We start from the raw sequence: 2,836 nt of genomic DNA on the forward strand, positions 1-2,836 counted from the left end.
AGAGAGAGAGAGTAAGTGGATGACTGAGTGAGTGGGAGTCTGTGTGTGTGTGTGTGTGTGTGTGTGTGTGTTTGTGTTTGTGTGTTTGTGTGTTCTAGAGAGTGAGTGAGAAAGTGAGTTGTGAAGTGAATGTGTGTGCGAGTGAGAGACCGTGTGCGAAAGTGAGTGAGTGATTGAGTGAACAAGTGCAAGGTTACGAGGGTAAATAAGGATAAGGGACTTCTGAGAGATTGATTAGCACGGCGAATGGGTGGGTCAGTAAGTAATTTGGGAATTGAGAAAACCAAACAGATAAAGGAGTCAATTTGAGAGTCACTGAGAGAAGCGATTAGTTAGTTGAGAAACTAGGACGCAAAAAAAAAGAATTAGAAATGGAAATGGCGAAGGTAAGTGGGATTTGGGTCGGGGTAATAGGCAAATTAAGAGTAGAAGAGAGAGAGAGAGAGAGAGAGAGAGAGAGAGAGAGAGAGAGAGAGAGAGAGAGAGAGAGAAGAAAGAGAAACAGAGGGAGTTGCAGAGGTGGCGACTGAGGGGCAGAGGGAGATACAAAAACTCGGAGATAATGAACACAGAAAAACAGAGAAGAAGACAAGAAATAGAAATATAACGAATCTTAACGAATAAGAGACTAAAAGTGAGAAGAAAGTATAGGCAAAGTCGCCACAGAACGAAAATAGCAAAAACAACACAGGCTCTAGTGACCTAATATACTCACCACAGGCTTGCCGTTCGCTGGACTCATGTGCGTGTCGAAGACCTGGACTTTGACGCTGCAGTCCAAGATGACCGCTCGCTCGATCCTCAACATCCACACGGCTCGGCCTGGGGTGGACAAAGTCACATCACAAACCCCCGGGCTGATTCTGCGAAGGAATACACGTCCGAGTACATCAGGGATAATGGTAAAAAAATAATCAGAGATAATTATAATCATACTGACTTATTCCGAGAAAAGATTGTAGGTTATTTTCCATCTCCACAGATGAACATGTTTGCGCCGAATTTGTTTGCCGGTTCACTTCTGAGATGATGACGCAACTAGCTTGTAAGGGCAACGCAAGCCTATAAATGCCGGTTGCACTAAGTGCGAGCAATATATCGATGATCGACAGGAAGGTATCATACTAGGCCCATGAACGAAGCCCCTGGAAAGGAATTGATGTACCTGGGTATTTATTAAATATAGGAAGATGCTGCGCACGTGAAAACTCTGTTTCAAGATATGTTTTAAAAGGACGACTAACTCTATGTCGTCGACCACATGTTCCGATGTACTGCGTCCAAAAGCTTGAAAATGTTTAAAAAAAATAAAATTATAGCAGTTTCTTGATCTGTCTACTACTACTACTACTACTACTACTACTACTACTACTACTACTACTACTACTAGACTGCTAACAATTATAATATATGGTAGCTATATATCACTCAACCCCGGTTAAAGTGCACAGGCTCTAGGCGCTTTACATGCAGAGTAGAACTCTCTTATGCTGATTTAAAAATTTCATGGGAACAAAAAATAAATCTTTGTTGGCTTTCACAGGAGTTATATTGGAACTGTCAGCTTGCACCTTCTGGCTAATCTAAACCATGTCGACGAAGGCCAAAACTGTTACAAGCACTTACTTTTTTTTAAAAGTGAAAGGGCGTGAGGTTGGAAAGACAACTTTTTCGGGGGAGGGGGGGGGGGCATTGCTAATATGTGGGCATTTTTTTATTGGGGGGAAAGTGAGGAGGTGGGAAAAATTGTAGCGGCCGTCGTCCTTAAAACTGGTGTTGTTAGGAGCATAAAACATCTGGAATGTGTTTGTAATAACTAAAACAGATTTAAAAGGTATTTGTAATATTGGAAAGGCATTTAATGTAATTGTGATATTTGAAACATTTAAATTTACTTGTAATATTTGAAACATTATAAATGTATTTGTAATACCCGAAACATTTGAAATGCATTTGTAATATTTGGCACATTTGAAATATTTGTAGCATCTAAGAGAGAAGCCAAGGACAAACCTGTGATCTCCCGCTCCCTCGAGGACCGCTGCCGGGACGTGGCGATAGAAATTGTTGCAGTGAGGATGTCTCATGGGATCTGAGAACAGAAAAGGTTGTTTTGTTTTACTTTTAAAAAGTTTTACAGCATTTGCAGCACAGTTAGGTTATATACGTGTCAAATATTAGAGGTGTTGCAAGAGAGTAACAAACACATAGAAAGAGGAGAGATAAAGGCGATAGACGTTTGATAGGAAAGAAGGAGCAAAACCACAGCATAGCACCCACCAAGGTTGAACATATTATTTTTAAGGTCACTTCAAAACTTTGAGTCATTTTGAAAAATGTTGTTTTCTCAATGCAGGCGTTTTTGCGTCCCCATTGACACAATTTAGATCAATTACGAGCCGGGCTTCCGTCGTGCCTGTCAAGAACAACCCAGATATAGCATCCCAGCAGAAAGGCTGAGAAAACAAAGGAAAATTCTCTCCCTTGGAATACGAACTAGGCACTCTGGGGTACTACGGGGAAGGGCCTAGCCATTAGACAACGCACATCGGTGATAATTTTAAGTGGATATAAAGAACCGTTGATGGTGGGTGATGTTCTTTTGCATTTTGCTGGTGATTATTGCACAAGTAATGTTTTTGCCCGGTTTTCCGCTCTGAAAGAAGTATGGGAGATACCATTTCAGTACAACGATTTATAACTTGGGTGTTAACATGTTTTTCTACTTTTATAGTAGCATTATATTGGTCATTCAAGCTGTAGTTTGTCTTTATGCTCTATGTCATCTCTCTCTCTCTCTCTCTCTCTCTCTCTCTCTCTCTCTCTCTCTCTCTCT

At 40.9% G+C, this 2,836-nt stretch overlaps 1 protein-coding gene across 2 annotated transcripts in view; it reads right to left on the minus strand.

Moving 5' to 3' along the window:
* The window catches only part of LOC101845914, a 210,701-nt gene that overhangs the window by 23,852 nt on the left and 184,013 nt on the right, over positions 1 to 2,836 (minus strand). For both annotated transcript variants that reach the window (XM_035969183.1, XM_005096242.3), the window contains exons 4-5: positions 2,014 to 2,092; positions 716 to 863 (exon numbers count right to left, since the gene is read on the minus strand). In XM_035969183.1, coding sequence (XP_035825076.1) covers positions 716 to 863; positions 2,014 to 2,092 — 227 coding nt within the window. The remainder of the gene's footprint in view (positions 1 to 715; positions 864 to 2,013; positions 2,093 to 2,836) is intronic.

Source organism: Aplysia californica, unplaced genomic scaffold, assembly GCF_000002075.1.
Source record: "Aplysia californica isolate F4 #8 unplaced genomic scaffold, AplCal3.0 scaffold00124, whole genome shotgun sequence".
In the NCBI taxonomy this organism is placed as follows: domain Eukaryota; kingdom Metazoa; phylum Mollusca; class Gastropoda; order Aplysiida; family Aplysiidae; genus Aplysia; species Aplysia californica.